Source organism: Centropristis striata, chromosome 2, assembly GCF_030273125.1.
Source record: "Centropristis striata isolate RG_2023a ecotype Rhode Island chromosome 2, C.striata_1.0, whole genome shotgun sequence".
Lineage (NCBI taxonomy): Eukaryota > Metazoa > Chordata > Actinopteri > Perciformes > Serranidae > Centropristis > Centropristis striata.
In genome coordinates, this window is record NC_081518.1 from 12,724,217 (window position 1) to 12,745,438 (window position 21,222).

General features: G+C 38.9%; 1 protein-coding gene across 2 annotated transcripts in view; it reads left to right on the forward strand.

The window, feature by feature from the left end:
- Positions 1-4,944: 4,944 nt before the first annotated feature.
- coro2ba (coronin, actin binding protein, 2Ba) overlaps positions 4,945-21,222 on the forward strand; it is a 58,061-nt gene continuing 41,783 nt past the window's right edge. The window contains exons 1-4 of one of the 2 annotated variants that reach the window (XM_059347047.1): positions 4,945-4,965; positions 6,737-6,902; positions 7,134-7,248; positions 8,856-8,969. In XM_059347047.1, the coding sequence (XP_059203030.1) occupies positions 8,955-8,969 (15 nt within the window). In that variant the 5' untranslated portion in view covers positions 4,945-4,965; positions 6,737-6,902; positions 7,134-7,248; positions 8,856-8,954. The remainder of the gene's footprint in view (positions 4,966-6,736; positions 6,903-7,133; positions 7,249-8,855; positions 8,970-21,222) is intronic. The other variant, XM_059347048.1, reaches the window with a different exon arrangement.

Sequence of the window (21,222 nt, forward strand, 5' to 3'; positions counted from 1 at the left end):
ATCATCCAAAAATCATTATCAAGAAAACCATGGAAAATGGCTAGATATATACTTTTAAATTAAACTCTTATGAGCTATTTTTGTTGTTATCATTATATTTGTCCAAACAAGTCTACGTTTAGTTGTACCAGGCATTAAAATGAACAAGAAATTGAAGAAAACAATGGTCTAATAATTTTTTCCATGGCTCTAAGTACAGAAATATATATATTTTTTATTCTCCAACCCTGAACTTTAAAAAAAACAAAACAACTTTAAGTAAGTACTTTTGTTGCCTTAACTTGATCGCTTCCTGTGCACACAGGAGTTTATTTTGAAAAGTGACGATGCATGTAACAAGGCAGAAACTAATAAGGCGTCCAGACACTTGAAAACTGCAGCTATGCAGGCACTGAAAGCTTCTGTATCAGATGCCAAGAGGCACTAACCAAGAGTCTGTATCTGGTGAGTGAGAATGTGTTGACCCGCTTCAGCACCTTTATGAAACAGCAAAGCCATAAAATATAAAGAAACACGTCAGAAATCTGTCAAATGCCAGTGTGGTACCCTTCTCGTTGGCCCCAAATGGAAACCAAATGAGCATAAAAGCCACTTCATATTCATTGGTCGGAACAGAGCTGACCAAAGGAATATTGAAATGTACAGTGTTTGCCAAACTGACTCATTCAATCAGTTCACTGAATGATCCCCTGAGAATTATACGTTTTGAAAGTGTTTTCCTCTTGCTTACTGACTTTTATGAGAGCCTAATATAAAGGCTTTGGCTATTACAAAGAGATAATGGGTGAAGTAGATTATGGTAGCATTTTTTTGAACATTTTATCAGACTTTAATGAAGCACTTGGGGCAAAAGTTATCTCTTTTTTTCTGTCATACATATATTTGACAAGACGTGTGCTGTGTTTCGTGTATTTTCTTCTCCTTTACTTTAGGTCTATTTGATTGCAAAGGTCTGCTTAACTGCTACCATATGTTAAGCCTTTGTACTGCTGTCATTGACTTAATGTGAATGTGTTGTTTTCCAGACTCTGTGTGTGGTGAATGTGTACGAGAGAGAAGAAAAGATACAGATACACAGTGACAAAGAGAGGGAAATAAAGAAAGAATGTATATGTGGGTCTGGTTCCTCAGTTTGTGTCTTTTTCCAAGACAGGGAACAACACTAAACCCTATATCACTGATGTATCTCCCTCCTTAAAACAACTTAATTGCATTGTATATTACATTTATACCCCAACAACAGGGTTACCAAGGCCTTTTTAAAAAACAGAAAGGGAGGGTATGCAGTGTTTTAAAAATTCTATTATTATAACAGCATTAAGTTCAGAAGCATCTCTTGTTGACACTGACATGAATCATGGTCTAGTGAGGGTTTGGGAGGGATGGGGGCTTTTTCCATCAGAGGTCTCCGTAAATTTGCTCCAATGACCGGCAGGTGAAAAAATAGAGCAAATGAGAGGCTTGTGGAAGGGAAATGTAGCTGGAGAGCAGACTTGGATGAATTAAAAACCGGTGGAAAATGACTTAAAGAGAAGGCGATACGTCGGTGCATTGAGTGAATAAACTGTGGAATTGCCTACTCATGGTTGAGCTATGCATCACCTACATGATGAGGACTCTGCAGTGTGCATTAAGAAATACACAACACTGATTGATTAGACCCTCAATCACTCCCACTTGCTTCCTATTTCCATCAACATCTATCAGCTGCTTTGCTTGCATCTCTCCATTCCTTCATGGTCCTACTCGTCCCCCTACCCTCTTTTTCTTCTTCTTCTTCTTCGTCTTCACTTTGCTTCAGATAGAGGAAGTGGTTTGTGTGCAGACTGTGGCTGGCTGGAACACAGTGCTGTGCACTGGGGAAGCCGAAATTTGAGCCCCTGTGCATTAAATGTTCCACTAGAGCAACAATTTCTATGAGGGGAAATCATGCGGTGGGGCAGTGTTAAAGGATCCGAACAGGGGGGTGGTTCAGTCAGGGTAGGAAGGAGAGAGAGAGAGAGAGAGAGAGAGAGAGAGAGAGAGAGAGAGAGAGAGAGAGAGAGAGAGAGAGAGAGAGAGAGAGAGAGAGCAGGGGGTAATGACTCTGATTCGTGACTCCAAATAAGAATTTCACCATTCTGGTGGTTGAGTTGGTTTCATTGCACGCCATAGACTGTAGATCTGGATTAAAATCTGACCACATATCTTCATCACATTGAATCCTCCTCCATCATTCTTATCACTCTCCCTCCCTCTGCTGTCAGCAGGCCACCAATGCAGAAAAATTTAAAAAATAATAATACAGGGATTCGTTACAAAGCAAAACAGCAATCTGTGTACAGTGTATGTTTGCATTTCAAGGCACCGAAACACAGCGCCACCTGTGGTTAGGATTCGAGCCAGGACACATTTTGTTGTGTTTAATTTTAATTCATTGCGAAGCTCTGTGTTTTAATAGCAGCTGAGGGCTTGTTGTGGACGTTGTGTGCTGTGAATTTGTTGCAATGCTCATTTCTAGTTAACGAACAGATTTGTACTCGGGGTTTACCTCAGCCCATAAAGGCAGCTAAGGAAAGTATTCAGTGACAAAAAAATATACAAACAGCAGCCATGTGTGTATACATATCTTCTGCTTGATTCAGCATTTGTCAAATTAGGGCAATAAATGAAGCTAATACTTATTTTTGTGCTGGTTTATGGTGTTTAAGGTGAGACATTTGTAGCCAAGGTAAACTGAAATACCCATTGCATAATAATAAAAATAATAATAATAAATATATATATATATATATATATATATATATATATATATACAAACATGATAAATGTATAATAATATCCTCATCCTAATAAATATCCTCAGGCAGAAAGACCCACAGCTGAGGGGCCCGGACAGCAAACCTTTCGTGGTACAGTTCAGTTTCTGAGATGCTGCATTAGATGTTTGAACCCTATATGTTAGCTTCACCTCAAGCATGAAATTGTTTTTACATTGCAGTTTTTAAGCTGTCTATGCAAGCAGCCTTTAGTCTGCAAGATTAGTCATCGCATTGACTGTTAGTTTCATGTGGTTTCTGAGTCAGCTGAGGGGCCGAAGGGCAGGGATCCTGATGGGAGCTTTCCGATTTTTCTAATGAATTGCCGATCTTTGCCAGGTTTCAATGCGAGGTAATCTGCTTGAGTCTGTGGAACGGTGGTTGGTTACATCATATTCATCTGTTTTGTCTTTTGTAACAGTCATCTGCTGAGCCAGTGCATTCTGTATGGATTGATATAACACAAATAATTACTTACAAAATGTTCTGCCTCATATTGAGAATGAATCATTGGGGGATTCTACTGAGCACTGATGTGCATCAATGGGATTAATAAAACAATGAAGGGAATCCATGAACAAATATACTAGAGAATGACTGCTGGCAGAGGCTCAGGTGACTAGATATCCAACTGCACAATTTATTGCTTCCAATTGTTTCCTGAAGTGCTGCAATTACAGGATTTTATCAGCTTTTAGGAGCTCACAAGCTGCCTACCAGTGAGTGAAGAAATAAAAAGAATACTTCTGAAGCATTAAGAGCAAGATAGATCTGTTTTTAAAGTTTGCAAAGATGCATTATCAGTGGTACAGCCTATAGATTCATCTACAGCACCACTTTAAAAGAAAGTATTCCTCTGTGTAGCTACACATTTGGAGGGAGTTGATACGAAGTGGCTTCCATCTGTTGAACACAACACAGTAAAATGCTGAATTATGATGTGAAGCATACATCTCCATAGACACAACACTTGTGTTTTTCACTTATCAAAGTCTTGTAGCCGGTAAATCATCTAAACAGAGTCTGCGATGTTTGACACCCATTATACACAGAGAATTTTAGGCTTTCAGTTGTAGCCTTTGGACCCTTGCTTGTTTGGGAAAGGTTGTAAAACCAATCTGAGAGGTGAGCGATAATTAGACATAATCTTCATAAATGTGTAAATATGGATTGGCTCAGATGACAAATCAATAGTTCAACATCTAGCTAAGCCTGCATTGAACCTATATTAATTGACCTGATGACTTGGGGGTTGTTTGTCCCATCACATTTGATACAGTCATGGAAAAAAATTATTAGACCACCCTATTTCTTCAATGTCTCGTTCATTTTAATGCATGGTACAACTAATGGTAAATTTGTTCTTCTTGATAATAACCAAAATCATTATCAAGAAAATCATGGAAAATGGCTAGCTATCAGCCCTTAAATTAAACTCTTATGAGCTATTTTTGTTGTTATCATTATATTTGTCCAAACAAATCTACCTTTAGTTGTACAAGGAATTGAAATGAACAATTAACTTAAGAAAACAAGGGTGGTCTAATATTTTCCATGACTGTAGCCGATATACACAATGTGATTATCCCAGATTCAATGGGGAATAAAAAATAACAGTCTTTCTGTGGCCTAATTTATAAAATTGTTGTATGATATTTTAATCACACACTCACATTAATGATTGAGTGATGTGAAATCAGAAGAGGTTTCGGTATAATATTTGGCCAAGTACGAGTTTACATTGTTGATAGCTTAGTTTATAAACTCAAACAATAGCTTGTGAGCTAGCTAGCTTAATTAGTGAAAAGTCTGGTTGGTAAAATGTTAAACAATACAGGAGAAAAAATCATTAATGTTAATGTTAATGTTACTTAATGTTTTCCCAGCTTAGCCGTAGTTTGTGCTTCCCATATTACTTTTTGGGGTGTTTGGCATTGTCTTTTGACAATATTTACCTTTGTTTTAAGATGTTTCAAGATCGTTCGAAGACTCTTCCATCCAGCTAGAACAAAACAAACAAAGCAACCAAACATTGGTAATACTCTCCGTTACCCAAAATCTAGACTTTTGTCATCACCATGGTTGCAACCACCGTCACTTCCGGCCGTCGTCTTTGTTGTCATTTCACTGTATTTACAGAGAAGAAAAACGTGTAAAAGAGAAGGAGGTAAGCCCATAGACTGTATAAAATGGGTAAGCCGTAAACCCAGACACTCCCGCCAGGATATGAACATGTAGCCTACTGTTATCAGGTTAAAACCAAGTATTTAATGTGTTGGGATACAGGCGTACACGGGTATTTGCGGAAGAGAAAGGTTTTGCCTCGTATTTAAGCTAACGTTAGGCTACTTATTATCGGCCCATTAGATTTTTTGTCTCCTTCTGAATCCGTGTCACAGAAGTAGCCTATTATTAACCCTCTGAAATCTTTGGCTATTATGTCCCTTAAATATCTGTTAAAAAAATCTTTACCATGCCATGTTGGTATCAGTTTTTTCAGTGTCACCTCACCTATATGTCCTGATAATTATAAAATAAATGTTTAACTTTGACTTACTTGATAAAAATGTTGAACCCAAAAGAAACAAAGGAAAACAAAATCTGATCTTAAAAATATTATATTTCAATACAAATAATTTTAAATGTTGCAAATATGAATACAGGTTGCAAATATTACATTTAACAGGTAAGATGAGGATAATCTCTAGTTCTATATTTTATACTAAATATATTTGACATTATCTCCGGTTTTACTTGGCCGAATATAATACAAAATTATAAAAAATATTATTAAAAATCTGGCATGGAGTTTCAAGCCAGAACTTTAGAGGGCAGCTGATGGCAAGGCTTAACGTTGCTTCATTTTTATGTCTTCACGTCATGAAGAAGTCATGTGTCGGTGCTTTCATGGACTCTACAGGGTTAAAGTTCAATCAGCTATTAGAGTACATCAGGTAATTGTTATTATTGTACCTGTGCAGTGACACTTTAGGCAATTTGCCTGGTGGAATGTAGGCCTAATTAATAGGGTTGCAATTTTCCAAATACACTGTTCAAATAGACTTTCGAGCTTCAGAGCACTATTCAATTTAGTTTTCAACTTTTTTTTTTTCGACACTTAAATTTTATGCCATTGTGATATTATTAAATCAAGGAGTCAAAAGACGCTATATGGTATCAGGTGTTATATAACTGCATTGTATTCTTGAATGTACCATGCAAAGTGGGTGAAATATGGTTTCAATTATGCCAAACCTGGTTTAATAATTTAGAATATAAAAACAGTATATATACGATATACGAATTTGAAACATCTACAGCAGTAAAATGTAACATACATATACTGCATCCCTTACATTAATCCAAACTATATTATGTTGTTTAATTTAAAACTGATTATTTCACTGTACAACACCTGAAAGATAATCATGGCATTTATACTACTAATATTTCAAATAAGGGGTGATTTTGTGCAATCTTTTAATTCTATCAAATAGAAACCAACAGCTCATTAGTGAGTAATACTTTAACTAGAGAGATTTGAAGCCCTTGGCTTTGCAAGTCTTGTGTGAAAAATAAGTCATCCAAAAAATCTTGAAATAAAAGGCCAATATCTGAGCCAAACTACTTGCAGGTAATAATATGACTTCACCACACGATGGCAGCAAACTGTCAAATATGGAGGATTGCCCCGGGTTACAAAGCTGTCAGAGTCAGAAAAGTCAACAACAAGGAAATGAAATTCCTAATGCAAAACAGATCTGTCATTATTCACTGTAACATAATAGAATCATGGATTTAAAGCATACAGTCGAGCCAGAGAGTGACCACTCTTGTATATTATTCAATTTATCAAAATGAATGTTGTTGACATCCATGTATGTCCATATTAATATTTTTTTAAAGTTCTCTCTTCCCACCTCTGTTTTCTTTGAAAGATCATGTGGCTCTGTCTGGTCTGCAGGTCCCTGGATTTACCACCTCAAGCAATATCAAGCAAGTCTGTTCCTTCCAAACCTCTTTTATGATGTAAAATGGAAAGATTACGTACTTCCAACACCCTGAAAAATGTAACTTCAATGGTTTGGTGCTATGGCACAGTATGTAAGTATCACACTATGATCATACTCATAAAGGATATAGAAATTACCAACTTACTAATACTACCATGAAAATGCTTTTTAATAAACTTATTTGCAAAAAAAAGCTTTAATCCACCATAGTATGTGATTGTTATAATGAAGTAACACCTAAAATATTACTATTTAAGCTTTGCCAAGTAATAACAAGTATCAAAACTTTAGTGACAGTGTTGTAATCCAGGTTTTTTTGCAGACCCTCTGCCTCCGTCCATAATGTGCACACAGACACAGGAAATGCTATTGTTCCAGACAGGAAATGCTGAGAGGGGGGCCTCAGATGACTGAGACTGAGCTGAGTCACAATGTGGGTGAGTGCAATAAAACCGCAATAAGACCATAATGACCTACCTGCATGACCTGGAGGATTTCTATCGTGTCAGTCGATGCGGATCCATTCTCTCTTTGTCTGATTTTGTGACCTTTACTCCAGCATGTGCAGACACTTACAGTACACACACACAAACACACACAAGAGCGTACATGTAGTTGCACGAAACAAAGCCAGTATTGTGGGTTGCAGCCACTCGAGAGGACTCTCACACAGCGATGGGATGTTAAGCCATGGTAACTGAGCTGGAATCTTGGCCTGTCTCTAGCATCCCTCTATTTACACAATTAGTATGACGAAGATGTGTTACACTGTGAGAGCTGGTGGGCGCCTTTGTGCTTCTATGCTTGTGTCCTTTCCCTTTGCAAGACTAATAAAATATACCTTCCTTCCCTACAAAGAAAAAAAACCCTTAGTATTCCAAAGTGAATATATCATACTGATTCACATTTGAGAAATTCATTTGGATTTAAGATATATATATACATTTGAATAGAAGGTAAAGTTTCTGTATTGCACAATTACAGTGTCATTTACATCTAGTTTATCAGTGTTTCTGGGGTTAAAATTGCTATCATGCAGGGGTGAGCAACTATGAACAACTAAAGCTTTGAATTAAGGAAAAACAATATATCCAATACAATATTTCCCTCTGAAATGTGGGTAAAAGTACAAAGTAAAGTAAAATGTACAGTGAAATTTCCTCAGAAGTTTACTTAATTACAGTATTTGAGTAATTGTACTTAATTACTTACGACCACTGGTAATATGACATTAGTAAGATATATATATATATATATATATATATATAACTTATGGTCATTGTGATTCATTGTGTTCCACTAATAGATTTAAACAGCAGAATGTGGATACAAAAAAAAATCACATTATGATCATATCATCGCAATTTCAGGGATATAGAAATAGTACATAGTAAAAGAGTGTCCTCATAAATACAGCTTTACAACTTTATCCATGTGTATGTGCCCATGTCACTGTAATGTTTCACATACAGAAATAAGTAGATCCAGTGTAGTTTGAACTTCACTTGGTGCAAAATATCTAAACTGTTCTTGTCTCCACCCATCAATTCCTGTGTCACTCACACACAGAGTCACACATACACATTTATAGACACCGGATGACGTGCAGCTAGCTCCATGCCTGAGTAGCAGACTGCGACACAGCTTCCAACTCCCTCCCTCTCTCCCTCCCTCTCTCTGTTTCTGCAGTCCTCTCCTCTCCTGTCCCAGGCAGTACTGCTCCCGCCTCCTCCTGCAGCCCTGCCTGACCGCTCATCAATAAGCTGTATTAGCCCATCACTAATCATATTGCGAGAGACGGAGAGTGAGAGAGTAGGGCAGCCAGACTTTGTGTGCATCCTCAGTGTGTGTGTGCAGTTGGGAAGGGAGGAGGGAGGGGTGTATCCTGGCGGGGAGCTTTTCCCTGTTGTAGTAACCAACCGCACGCCGGCTGCCAGCCATTACTTCACTGCAGCAGCAATCAGCTCTTTCGTATTTAGTGAGCCAGACACACTAACCTGTCTGTCCCCTCCTCTTTTCTCTCTCCCTCTCTCTGCATATTCAGCAGAGCTGCCCTCCTCTCCTCCTCATCACTCTGCCACTCCTGCGGCGTTGCTCTCTGCTTGAAGGGGACACTGGCCTGCTCCTCACCCACTGATTCTGCATGACTGTCACAAAGGTAAGACCGCTGTGGATGGGAGACAACTTTTATGATGTCACCGGTGATTTGGGCTCAGGGTTAGATTGGACTGTGAAGGTTATTTAAGGTGTTATTCATATGTGTGTGTGTTTTTGTCTGATGAGTTTTTGAATAGTGTTGGAGTTACCAGGTAATGCAAGGTTATCAGGATGCTGCTGCCTGAGGATGAGTGTAAATGTGTGTTCCCATTAGAAATGCAGTCCGGTTTTGATAAGACCCAAATCACATTCTGTGATTACATTCTGTAATCTGCAGCGTATAACAGGATGGAAACACTCTGAGGTTCTTTTTTTTTAATCTCTGTTGGAGCTATATAAACTTTATTTAAAAGAGACAAAAGAAATGCAATATCAGGCCTGGCAGTTGAAGAATTAACTGTTAGCTGCTGAAATGTTGTACAAGACTCCCTTTCAAACTCAGTTATACTGTCCATGCAGGGTTGTTGACAGATGTAGTGTTAGTGATCATTTTCAGCAGGTTTGGATGGTGTATTGTTAATTTCTATCAATAACAATATGAGAGATGGAAAGAGGGTTTAGTGTTTTGCTAGCTGCTGCAGGAGGAAAAGCCAGATGATGGCTTTGACAAATAGTGATTTAAAAATGCTAATTAACAGAAAGATTGTCATTATGATATGCAAATTCTGGCCCACTACATTTCATCACAGTACTTCACATGAAAACACAACTTGAGGATTTCAGCAGTGGTGTTTTGGCTTTTCCTTGAATTACTGTAGCTTTATATTGCTTTGGACAAAAGTGTCAAATGAATAAATGTAAAAATAGTCACATTACAGGGACTCAGCACCCATGAGGGGAAGTAAATCAGGCTCCAACAAGGCAAACCACTAAATTTTAGGTTGGTTTTTGGTTAATGTCTGGCATATAGCAATATGGTTAAAATTATGGTAAGTCTTCTGGGGCTAGATATAAGTCAATGCACAGTCCTCTCAAGTGACAGCAGTAAACATGTGTGTTTATGTGTGTGCAGCAGTCTCAAGCTGACCTTAAAATAGGTGTGTCAGCCTGCTTAGTTGACTGTTTGTGTGCGCCCAAGTGTGTGTTGGTGGTCGCAGTCTGTGCTTAACGCTGCAGCAGCCGGTTAAATCCTCTTAATCAATTAACAGAGAGAGCAAGTGAGAGAGAGAGAGAGAGAGAGAGAGAGGAAAACGGGAAGAGACACACAAAGCGGAAATTAGCACACCTACTCCCATGTAGAGAATTAACCTGGACCAAAATAGATGACCTACTGTAGACACAGGACAATGGCCTATTTACTCACACTTATGGTCAAACACCTGCGAGTTCCACTCAAAAGTTCTGTTGATACAGAATGTCGTAGTTAGTGTTTCCTGCGTGCAATCTCTAACACAAATTCACAGACGATTGCTCTCAAAGTACAATTTCCCTGCCCGTGTGTGAGAGAGATTGTGTGGGAGGTGTGTGTGCTGCTGCGTAGGTGGACGTTCTCCACTACGAGAACTGAAAAGAGGGAAAGGTCAGGTGTTTGTGTGTTGGCGCTGAGCCAAAGCCCAAATCTGACTGTAGACAAGGCCAAAGGCACTGAGGAAATTTAATGAATACGCACATGATTTTTTTTGTCTTTGCTTGCATTTTGACTTCCTACCTGCAATTATGGAAATGAGGTGAGGAGGAGGAAGTGAGGGGAAAAAAAGGAAAGAGAAAAACGTGCTTTGACATTTCTGTAAAAAAAAAAAAAAGGTATGAAAGCACATTACCCAGTGGTATCTAACAGATGATGGGTGTGTGGGAGAAGCAGAGAGAGAGAGAGTCTAGGGAGCTGTTTTCATGGCTTTGCCTGCCAACAGCAGAGAAGTCACCTTGGGAGGGATACAGGACAAGAGCTTCTGTGCTGACGGGGCTAAAAAGCCTTTTACCCCACAGCACACAATACAGACTGACAATATTCAGGAGAGACAGTCACTGCAATGGCTACTTAGTATCAGATTAAGATTTGTATGGTCTGGCATGACCTCTTAGTATTTTAGCATAGATTTACAATGATTTGCAATGAGGACATAGACATTTACTAATGTAGCATTAAGTGTGAAATGTCATCTCTTTATGTATGTAGTGTTTATGTTGAGTTGGCTTACATTAACTAAACAGCACCGAATTAAACACATTAGTGCATTTATAGTAGGAGTGTAGCCGCTTCGATTATCTCCTGAGACTCATTAGCACATCTGCGTACCTGATAAATCAAAAGCTCAATTAAAAGCTCAGTAGGTGTTAAATAAGTGTAATGTCTGTGATCTCTGTTAGTAAGTTATAAGATGCTCCACCAACAACTAATTAAGTAAGACGAAAGGTGAAATATATTGTTGATGCACAACCAGGTTTAAAATATTGCATGTTCACATATCACTGTGTGTAGTTTATAGCAGAATAGCAAACGGCAGGCTCGCAAATTAGGGAGGAAGGAATTACAAAATCAGTCTGCTGATACACAATCAAGTGATATTCTCTCATGAAATGCTACTAAATAGAGAGTTGCAAGAATTAATCCTAAAACTCAAAAATGAGTTAGCATTTGTGCACTTCCTGTACACTCATCTTGAAATCAATGGATTTGAATGTGTTTTTGGTGAGATGCCTGACATAAGGTCTGTGGTTAACACAAGCCGTCAAGATTTTAATGTTTTCCTGATTTTAATGCTACATAAATATGGCAATAATTATACCATTCGATTTTTGTCTTTATCTTTGAAATGTTGCTAAATGGCTAAATTAGACCACGGGGTTGTCGTAGACATTAAACATCATTGTCAGCTCGGTGTTGGTAATGCTGATGTCATGGTGTGGTTCGTTTACAGCCCAACTGTAGTTTTTTACTTCAGGCAATTGCATTTATACTTTCAAAGTGGTGTAAGAATGGAAGGTAAAGTTTTTCCTGCTGAACAAAATAAGTAAGTGATAAGAGTAATAATATGCCACCCTGCTCTCTATAGGGAATTTATCTAGGGTGTAAGCATGTATAAAACATGCATGTGCAAAACTTCACATTGGTTGTGGTCAAGAAAGCTGTTGTGTTCCTGATTTTACACGAAGTAAAACACTTACAAAACAATTCTACCACTTTCACAGTCTTAAATCACTTCTAATGTAACTGTTCTGATAAGGTTTCTTTCTCTGCCTTCCACCATGATACATCTGTATTTACACATGTATCAAGATACTGTATCTAGTTTATGTATGCATTGCTTATTGTCCATGCCGGACATCCAGCCCTATTTCTCCTAAGACATACTGCTGCGCAAATATTACCAGCTTATTATCACATGATGATGAATGTAAGCCATATGGGCATATGTAGATTGTAGATGTTGCCAGTACTTGTTGTCTTGTCATACTCACTTCCTACTGATTCACTCCATTGATTCAAGTGGTCTAAAAAGGTTTGGTAACCTCTAGTGGAAGATATTGTGAGTCCTGAGATGTCACTGAGACTCACAGTGTGTGCATTTTGTTACCAACTGTGAGAGACAGACGACAAACCAAGAGAGAGAATCATTCACTCCTCTTACAAAATGCTGACAGTGGAAATAGGTCACTGCACGTTTAAATCCATGGCCTTTGCTTTCAAACATGGTCTTACTGAACTGAGTCCTCTGTGAGACGGGCCATAAGCTCTTTAGCTTTTTAGCAGGGACACTTTAGGCTACTGGCAATCATTTCTTTTGGAGGTTTATCCAACATATTGCTACCAAATATCATAATACCTCAAACTGACCATCATAATATGATTCGTAAAATACCTGAGGGTAATGCATTCCCTAAATGCTGCCACCGAATGATGCACTACTTAATAGAGCTTTCATGAATAGATACTACTGCAAAGTAAAAAAAAAAATGTTTTGGGGAGTATTTATTCATTTTCCCAACAGCTTTGCCTTTGTTTGCTTGAAAGTACCACAGAGAGGAAACATTGAGAAAGAAATGGGTATAAGGTGCAACACAGGCCATTGACTCAGAAATATAGCAGTAACATGGTATGTGATTCTCCAACTCTCCATGGCATCCTAATAATGCTTATTCTGACTGAACATATCTGGTGTTTGTAAGCTGAATCCCGTCCTGCAAAATCTTGTCACAGTCAACAGAAAACCATGTTTGACCTGTTTTTAATTAAAGGTCAAAGTGGTGTTTTGCATGTTTCACTGACAGACTATAAGAAGTGGACGTAACCACTGTGACAGCACTCACTGGGTTGTGGAATAAGATTTTTAAGCCTTTAGTTTGGCATTTTGGCCGTGGCCAGTCTTATTTTTTGTAGCCAGAATGACCCTGTTTGGACCAGAGGTTGGACATTTGGGAGAGAAATAGATGGCCAGCTTAGTTAGCGAGGTGCATTGTGTCATGTTAACTGTGATAAAAATTGCGATGCATATTTTTGCTAGTAAAGCCAGATGAAAATGTACTTTATGGAAAAAATGAACAGCCGACTCCTGTTGTCATGTCATTACAGTTAGTTGTAACATGTTGGTCACCTAAATATGTCACAAGGTGTCAAACTAATCCATGAAAGGGCCATGTGGCTGCAGGTTTTTGTTCCAACCAAGCAAGAGTGTTGATATGCCTCTTTCCTGATTGAGGTCACTGTGGTGGAAGCCATCTCCTAAAGCATCGCCTGCTTTATTGTCTATTTTACTAAATGCGACCATAATCTACCAAATGAATGTCATGCTGTATTGAAGAACGTTTGAAGCTAGTGACTGAGACCATAAACTCATTAGAAAAATGTTTACTGAGGTAATAAATTAAGTGAGAAATAGGGTTATTTTCTCATAGACGCCTATACAGTCCAAATTTTTGCTGCCAGTGGACTCATCCCCTGCAAGACATTACAAAGATTGCAGGTTTACGGCACTTCAGCACTGGCTTTACTTATCAAACCTGGAGGCTACGTGCACCTTTTACATAGTCAATGCATCCATACATTTTTTTATTGAAACTCATCTTGCAGATACAGTTGTTGAAACTTCTTCAGAATATTCTTACTCTAAATAATGTGGTTGTGTTATGAAAATGAATACAATTGAATGAATTGAAAAGGGAATAAGGTTTCTCTTCAGGGAGATGCTTCGTACTGCATACAGTATGCTGCTCTCGGTAGTGTAGCCGAAAACTGCTAACACAACTGGCACATCAGGGCACAGCATGGGATTATTAATACTACAACTGCACACTCTGTTCTCATTTGCTTTGTGGTTGTGTGTATGTCTGTGTGTGCGTGAGTGTGTGGACGTGGGTGGGAAGGCACCAATGTGAGTTGGCAGACACATCATGTGTAGGTGGGTGGATAACTTCCATTTCTACTACTAAATCGAGTATTAGAGATCTTGTGATATCAGCAAAAGGAAAAACCTGATTATCTGCTGTCTTTTGACCTGAAAGTGTGTTAATGTGTGTTTTAACATCCTCAACGCTGCTCAAGTTCATGTCAAAGAAGCTTGATGAAACCCTGCAGATCACAACTGCTCCCTTACATAACACGAAAGTATGAAGAACAAACTCATACAGTAAAACTAGTCAGCCTTCAGTTTGTTCAATAAAAGACCACTTGTGTCCTCCAACAGCACAGGGGGCATCAGAGGCTAGCTCTAGCATTGATTGTTGCCCTGAGTTACCTTCCTGTCAGTTTTAGTTTGGTCTCAGTCCACAGGGCTCAAGGGAGAGGCATAATGGCCACAGCGGGATTTCCCTGTGCGAGAAACTGACCTCTCCAGAAGGCTGAGGTCACTCGACCCTCTGTCTGCCAAACGGAGACGTTGGGAAATAAAAGCACAGAAGGACTGAACTCTGTTTCATATCCAAACCAATTTCTGAGCATCTAAAAATCTATTAAACTGTGCCATAAAGCATAAAGGCAAGCTGCTGGCATAGAAGAAGCTGCACAGACCATTTGGACTGTTCTTCTGAATACCCCCTCTGATTAGAAAGCTGCGATTCGCACGGCAACCCCTAAAATGGTCCAGTTGTTTTTGGTTGGATACCACAGAAAGAGCAGTGTGCCAGGGCTGGGGAGGGGTGGGGGGTGGGGAGAGGGACAGAAGGACGCTGAGGGAGGAGAGGAGTGACCGAGATGAGGAGGGGGAGGACTAGCCTTTGGAGTAGCCCTTTTTGTTCCTTTAGACACCAGCAGAAATGCTCCCCAGCTGACACTAAAGGGAGTCCAGTTGGTGATAAATGATTGTCTGTTCCCAGAGGACAGAGCCACACACACATACTTATGTGTGTATTACTATACTTGAGAGGACCCTTTATGACTTTATTCATTATTTGGTTCATGACTCTAACCTCAAGCATCTGCACTGCAGACTCGCCCTAATCCTATTTTAACTTTCAAACTAAAGGCCTAGCCTTCAAATTAGATTTTACAAATGCTTTTACCCAATTAAAACACACCCCTGAATGAATGCGTAAAAAGGTCAAACTTTATAAATATAAATATGAATATATGAATCCTGATGAAGACTTGCTAAGTTTAAAACTGTCGTTTTTTTGTTTGTTTAGTTGTTGTTTGGCTTTTTATCAAAACTCCTGCTCCTCCACATGTGAGTGCCTGGTGGTTACATCAAACCACTTCATCTCAGGATGACTTGGAATAATACTCAAGATGTTGTATTCATTATGCATTGCTAGCGTAAGGGAATACTTTAGTATTTTCTTCCAAAGGACCCATACCAATCACTTAAAAGTGAAATAATTTGTGAAACATAAGACAGTGGATGCATTTATGGTCTTTGGCAGAGCTGACCCTCCTCCTGCAACACCAGTGTTTACAGCTGTTATAGTTATTGCCAACTTTGTATTATTCATGTTTGCACTCACAACTTTGCAGCTCTCTGCCAAATATCAACATGCCTCATATATTATTGTTAGCTGAACTGTTTCATTGAAACTTAGCAGTATTTGATGACCCCTGTCAATGTTTGGCTTTGTCCTTGCTGACACATTAACATTTACATATTTATTAATTTCTGCACCTACGGTGCGTTTCATACCTTAGTTTCTCACTTTGATTTTGTCAGTTACTTCTTGCCATATCTTTTGTTTTGTTATGGCATGGTTAAATTGACTTTATTTTACTGATTATGTGCTTATTCTTTAAGATGAACAGCATTCTCATCTTCTGTCCGGCTTGGCTTTCTTTTTCCTTTTGTATTCTCTTTGTTGTCCATTTTGGAGGAGATGGCTAACACTGATAATTAGGCTGTCAATAAACATTAAAGGATGATGATGTAATGAAGCGTAATCATGGTAACTGAAGTGCACAGATGCTGCTTTCTGACAATAACTGCCATGAAAGCCTGAACATTTAGTTGAGGAGACAAGCCAAGAGACTCAATTGCAACAACCTTAAATGAATCCCTGAACTCAGGGAAATATTTTGCACAAGAGACAAACTTAAGTTTGAATCGTTTAGGCTTCATGGCACTGAAGTTTGCTCTTTTGCACATTTGATGATTCTTAAGTCTTGATGTGCACTGTCTATATACTCAGTTTTTCAAAAAGTTTTGATTCTGTACTGTAGGTCTTACACCTCACAAAGATAAAAGCACAAGAACACACATGTACATGCTTGTTTCTCTGTAGCAAAAGCTTTATATTTAACCATGCTGACGTGAATTCTATATAATTCAAAGTAGCATTCCAGCTGTGTTAAGTGTGTTTGCAATTACATATCTGCAAACACTCCAATTATGAAGGAGGCCCGCTCTGCTCCGATGTCAGGCACACACATGTGGTCGGAAAGACGTCTGAAAGCCATTTTCAGAGTGTTTATGGTTCAGCTTCTGCTGTTAACTGTAATTCTGTTAAGACTCTCGTAGCATTAAACAATTCAAGATATGTTTCAAGATATGAAATCTCTGACAAATATCAGTGACTGTGTTATTTTATAGTGAGTTTATTGTCCCAATCACACAAAAAAACAAGAAAACGTTTTTGGAGAAAGGCTGCAAGCACATTCAAATCCAAGCACATCCACTTTCAAACTGTCTTAAATTCTTTACTCGGGGCACCTCGCCCACCGTAAATCTTAATTGAGTCTGATTTAGACCACTGGCCATTTGTCAAGTTTAATGTTTACCCGCACACTCTCTCACACACACTGACACACATTAAACTGAGAGTTAAATCTCCAACCTAGCAACCCAAAACCTGCTATTCTTGGAGTTGGAAAAATACACAACAGTTTAGCAGATTAAGAAACCTAAATCCAGAATTAGGCTTTTTTGTTTCTTATATTCAGTCTAAATGGAGCAGATAAAAGATTTAACATGGGGGAGAGCAAGTTGTGTGTGTGTTTGTGAAGAGGCGGGGGGCAGACAAAAAGTGTGAGAAAAAGAGGAAAAAGGGGAAATAGTTGTGAGAAAGCCACAGAAAAGCATTCACCACAGGAAGACATTCAGATCTCATGAGCTCATTGCCTGTCAAAAAGCTTCCTTACCCTGCTCAATGTGTGTGTGTGTGTGTGTGTGTGTGTGTGTGTGTGTGTGTGTGACTGTCTGTAAAAACTGTACTTTTCAAATCTGTGTGAAAAGCCTGTAGTGTATTTCCAAAAAGACTTGGGAAACTATTCATTCCCTGTGTCACTGCATAAATCATTCCTTCACGGCAAATGCATTCACTCGATCCAGACTCACATATAATACTGCAGGTCACCAAAGTATGACTCAAATTCATTGCAATAAGTGCACAGCAGAAAGCTTTGTTGTGGCTTTTGGCGGATAAGAGTGTTCATTTTTGGATTTCCCTTTGGGAGGTCACTGATATAAAAGAGGACGGAATAATGTGAAATTATTTGTGAATATCCTCCAGCGGAAACAAAGATCCAGGAGAGAGTGACCATTTCCATCAACCCTTTCCCCTCCAGCTGAGATTAAGTGCACATCCCATGCAATCTGTGCGTGTGTGTGTGTGTGCACGCTCGTACTTCCCACATAGTGATGACCAGAGTGAGTTGTTAACCAACAGAGTGAGGACATTACGGCCTGTCCTCGCTTCTTCAAAGACTTTATTTTATGGTTAAGGTTACAATTCATATGGGTAAGAGTTAGGCATTTGGTTGGTTAACGTTAGCATTAGGCTAGGGAATGCATTATTTTAGAGAGGGTCCTCACAAAGATATAAGTGCAAGGGTGTGTGTGTGTGTGTGTGTGCAGTCTGTACAATCAGGACATAGGATGTGCGTCCTGTTTGTGGGCCTGGGGACAAAGCAATAAGTGCACTAAGACAGCTGGGTGTTTTACTTTGTGTATGACTGTGTGTAAGGGGAGGATGTGTAGTGAAATTGTTTGTGTACACTGTGAAATGCACATAGTTTGGTATTATACTTTAGTGTGAGTAAGATGAGGTAATTACTTGAGTTAAAAAAAAGCTTCAGTTTCTTTGAAAATGGTGTAGAAAGGTGATTTCCATTTAAGAAAATGCATTTGGAAGAAACTGAACAGAAAGACCCCTGCGACCCGAGTGCGGATAAGCGGTTAAGGATAATGAATGAATGAATGATAGAACGACTTAATGTTAGATATAATTAACTTGCTGTGACGTTTTACAGAGTTATTCTCAATACCTAGACCGATTCAAACCCCCAAATCTATTGTGGGTTTCTCTCTGAACAATGCTCCTTTCTCATATTCATCTTTTTTTGCTGGCATGTAAATCATTAGTGAAGCGGTCTCCACTCATGCTTTACATGCCAGCATGATATTTACAATTTGTTTTTGTCTCTTCTCTCCTCTTGCAAGTGTCCTAATGGCCTTTTTATGTCTAGCTATTTGTCTATCTTTGTTTTGTTTTTTTACCGGTCTTTCCCTCTTTTTCTCCCTCTTGTCCTAAAACTCCTGTGGCCATTACAGCAGAGTTGTAGTGACACAAAAGGCTCTCTTGTCTGAGAGGCTCTGCTGCATTGAAACAGAATGAATGGCTTGCAGCAGCAGTAAAGATGTAATTTATATCAAAATACTCAATAGAAATAAGTAATGGCGATCTAATATTCCTTATCCTCTTGTGTGTTTTTAGTGCTTACTTATCACAATTTTAGTGGTCTTATTTCCTAGTCAGACCAGCATTTACTGTCAAGTCAGCTTAATTGCATGATTTTCTGTTGCAATGTCCTAACTGGCTGAGAGCACCGCAGCAGCATGATGCGGAACAACGTTTTGAGCTGAACTTTTGTCTTTTTCTATTTATCCCTGTTGCTTGCATTAAAAGCGCTGCAGTGGACGAGGAAGGGCTAATCAAAAAGCTGAAATGAAGAGTTGTGTGTCCGATACTTCTTTATTTCAATAAAAAAAACTTAAATAATGCTGGATGGAAAGAGACCACCAGGGACCTGAACAACCTACTCTCTGTTGTCTTTGTATGTAAGTTTCAGTAAAAAAAAAATCACAATATAGGACGTGTGTTTTCTGTTAAGTTGACAAGTTGGCTAATCAGCCATCTTTTAAGTGGTTATATCTTTGGCCAGATCTTGAGCTCACAGCTGATTGGTACATGATTCGTTCATTTGTTGTTCGGTGTGGACAGAGATCGCCCAATGCAGCGCAATAGTCAGAGCCACACTTGCTGTTTGGCCACGACGTTTATGTTTACCACCAAACAAAGTGGAAGCTAATCTGTCGAGACTCGCTGTCAAGGAAATTTATAACTATTAGGAATAATGACCATAAGACCCAAGTTGTATTAAAATGGAATCATCCCAGGAAACCAGTTTGTTCCTGTAATAGTAACAAGTAAAATAAGTATAAGTATAGTATAAGCAAGTAAAATAAAGTCATATACAGAGGTCTTCTCATTAAAATACCTTTAAAATAAATACCCAAAAATACCTACCTACAGTTTAGCGGTTAAGGAATTAACTCTTTATTTCTTCTGAGTATCTCTACAGTTGCACTGGTGAAGCTGTAGTTGTGGTCAGTACATGTTAACTATGCAGTGCCACTGCAGTGACAATCAGGGTCCACTCTCACTGAAAGCTGCTGGGCTTGGAGGGCTTGATGAAGTGTCATGGAATCTACTTACGTAATTTTATCCCACATCACATTCCCAGGCATGAGGCTGACAAAAGCATTGCTGTATACTGTGCTGTGTGTTCATTTCTGGCATGCTTGTGCAACGTCACCTCACATTTGAGATATGTTCTATCATCAGTGCCGACGCATAATGCTTTGTGATCTGTTTATTTCTCACACGTGGTACGGCGGTCAGGCATTGTGTAGTGTGATGTCTTATGCTGGTAAAGCACGGGTTCAAACATGAGACTTACCACATTTTAACTGACTATGACTTTTATCTTTTTATGCTTTATACTGCAGGTAGGACTGTTTTCTACACTGAATGAGACAGTTGAGTGAACATAAGAGAGCAATGAGTGGGGAGTGGGGCAATGAGTGAGAGCACATCCATGGTGGATGATAGTACCACCCACACACTCTCATACACACACAAACACACATCCGCATTGGAGTTCATGAGGGTCAAATTCAGCTCTGTATTTCGCCTATGGGCACTGATAACAGTGTAAATATAGATATTAGTCTCTCTGCAGCACAAAATACTTTTTTTCATTTCCTTTGCTCGTGTGCTTTTCTTCTCTCTACATGTCTCTGCTATTCCCTGTCTTTATATTTAGTTTAATCTTATTACCATTCTACAATGGGTGCAATTTGAGATGCACATAAAGTATTAAAAAAACGTTTTAAAGGTAGTTAGTTACGGTGGTTGACTGAACTAACTGATGAGCCATGAGGAGATCACATGAAACATAAATACATAAGCCTCTTATAAACGCTACAGTATGTGGTGAAAGTGTCAGCTCTGAGCCACAGATAAAGCCTAGTGTCAGCAGTTTGTTCAAATGAGTTTGGCCAGAGCAATCAGGCTTATAAGCAAGGGTCAAGTTCAATTGCTGTTTGACGTCACTTGGTGCACGGGAAAAGCTATTGGTGCTGCAGAAACCTGGGTTCATTACAGAGGTCCTTCTGACTCGGCTCTCACATATAGACTGTATAAAAGAAATGGATACACTTTCTGGGTCTGAAAAGACAAGCCAATGAAGAAGTGCCTTAAACCTGCATTTTTTAAAATGGCCAGCAGAGGGCGACTATGCTGCTTTTGAAAAAGAAGTAAGATTGGATGAAAGTGTACGAGAAAATGACCCTGCTTCTCTATGATTTCTTAGTAAACATTTTCCTGTTGAGTTT